At 58.2% G+C, this 1,297-nt stretch overlaps 1 protein-coding gene across 1 annotated transcript; it reads right to left on the bottom strand.

Annotated features, from left to right (window-relative positions):
- Positions 1-108: 108 nt before the first annotated feature.
- Positions 109-1,249, bottom strand: ccnb2 (cyclin B2; the record flags this gene model as incomplete). Its single annotated transcript, XM_014028037.1, is given in 3 exon segments — positions 109-345; positions 415-573; positions 941-1,249. Coding segments are annotated over 3 exon segments (705 nt in total), but the record flags the coding sequence as incomplete, so codon positions are not given.
- Between the last annotated feature and the right edge of the window lie 48 nt (positions 1,250-1,297).

Raw genomic sequence — 1,297 nt, forward strand, 5'->3', positions numbered from 1 at the left:
ACACACACACACACACACACACACACACACACACACACACACACACACACACACATCAGAACACCACAACAAGTCTAAACCGGTCAGGTCAAGGTGTTCCAGACTCACATCGGCCACCTTGGAGGCTCGTCTGAGGAAGTGTAGGGGCAGAGGACGCCCCAGCTGGAAGTCCAGGTTCTTCAGGATCAGCTGCTCCATCAGCAGGATCTGAGACTTGCTGAAGGAGTTGTCTGTGATGTAGGCGAAGTCTCCGACCTCGGGGTAGAAAATCTCTTCGTATTTGCAGGCCAGCAGCATGGCGCTGATGCCAGCCAGCTGCAGCTTCCTGCGAGACACCGGCTGGACCTGCAGCACAGCAGAAGAGGGCTTCAGATCCAGGCCGGACCAGGAGGAGGCAGCTCGGTCAGGTCTTACCTGGAGGAACCGGTCCAGGAGGGCCACTGTGAGGTACAGAGTCTCCTGTAGCAGCTGGAACTTGGAGTGAACCTGGACCAGCCAGTCGACGAGAAGAGCTCTCATGTTCGGTGTGATCTCATATCCATGCATGTAGTCTGCTCGCACAGCCTGCTCCACCTGAGGAGACACGCCCAGTCAGAGGAGACACGCCCAGTCAGGGGAGACACGCCCACACCAGACCACAGACACGCCCAGTCAGACGAGACACGCCCAGTCAGACCAGACACGCCCAGTCAGAGGAGACACGCCCAGTCAGACCAGACACGCCCAGTCAGACCAGACCACAGACACGCCCAGTCAGACCAGACCACAGACACGCCCACGCCAGACCACAGACACGCCCACGCCAGACCACAGACACGCCAGACCACAGACACGCCAGACCACAGACACGCCCAGTCAGACCAGACCACAGACACGCCCAGTCAGACCAGACCACAGACACGCCCAGTCAGACCACAGACATGCCCACAGAAAGACTCACCTCCAGGACGTGCAGGTACTTGTAGATCTCCTTGACGTACTGAGAGCAGAGCTGTGGCTGCTCACCGTCCTGCTCGTCCACGTCCTGCACGGTGAGCAGCACCCTGGAGAAGGCCTGGCTCAGTTCCCTCTCCTCTCCTCTGGACTGGTCAGCCTCTGACGGAGGAGGAGGCAGAGCTGCAGCAGCTGGCAGCCTGACCACAGAGCTCTGCTCCTTGACTTTCCTTCCTTTACCTCTCTGAGCACAAGATGCTTTGGATGGTTTCTGAGACTCATGGAGACTCCCCTGTAGCACTGTTGTGATGCTGTGCTGAAGTGGGAGTGTCAGAAACAGAAGGAGACAGAGGTCAGTGTTTCT

This window comes from Austrofundulus limnaeus, unplaced genomic scaffold, assembly GCF_001266775.1.
Source record: "Austrofundulus limnaeus strain Quisiro unplaced genomic scaffold, Austrofundulus_limnaeus-1.0 Scaffold713, whole genome shotgun sequence".
In the NCBI taxonomy this organism is placed as follows: Eukaryota; Metazoa; Chordata; class Actinopteri; order Cyprinodontiformes; family Rivulidae; genus Austrofundulus; species Austrofundulus limnaeus.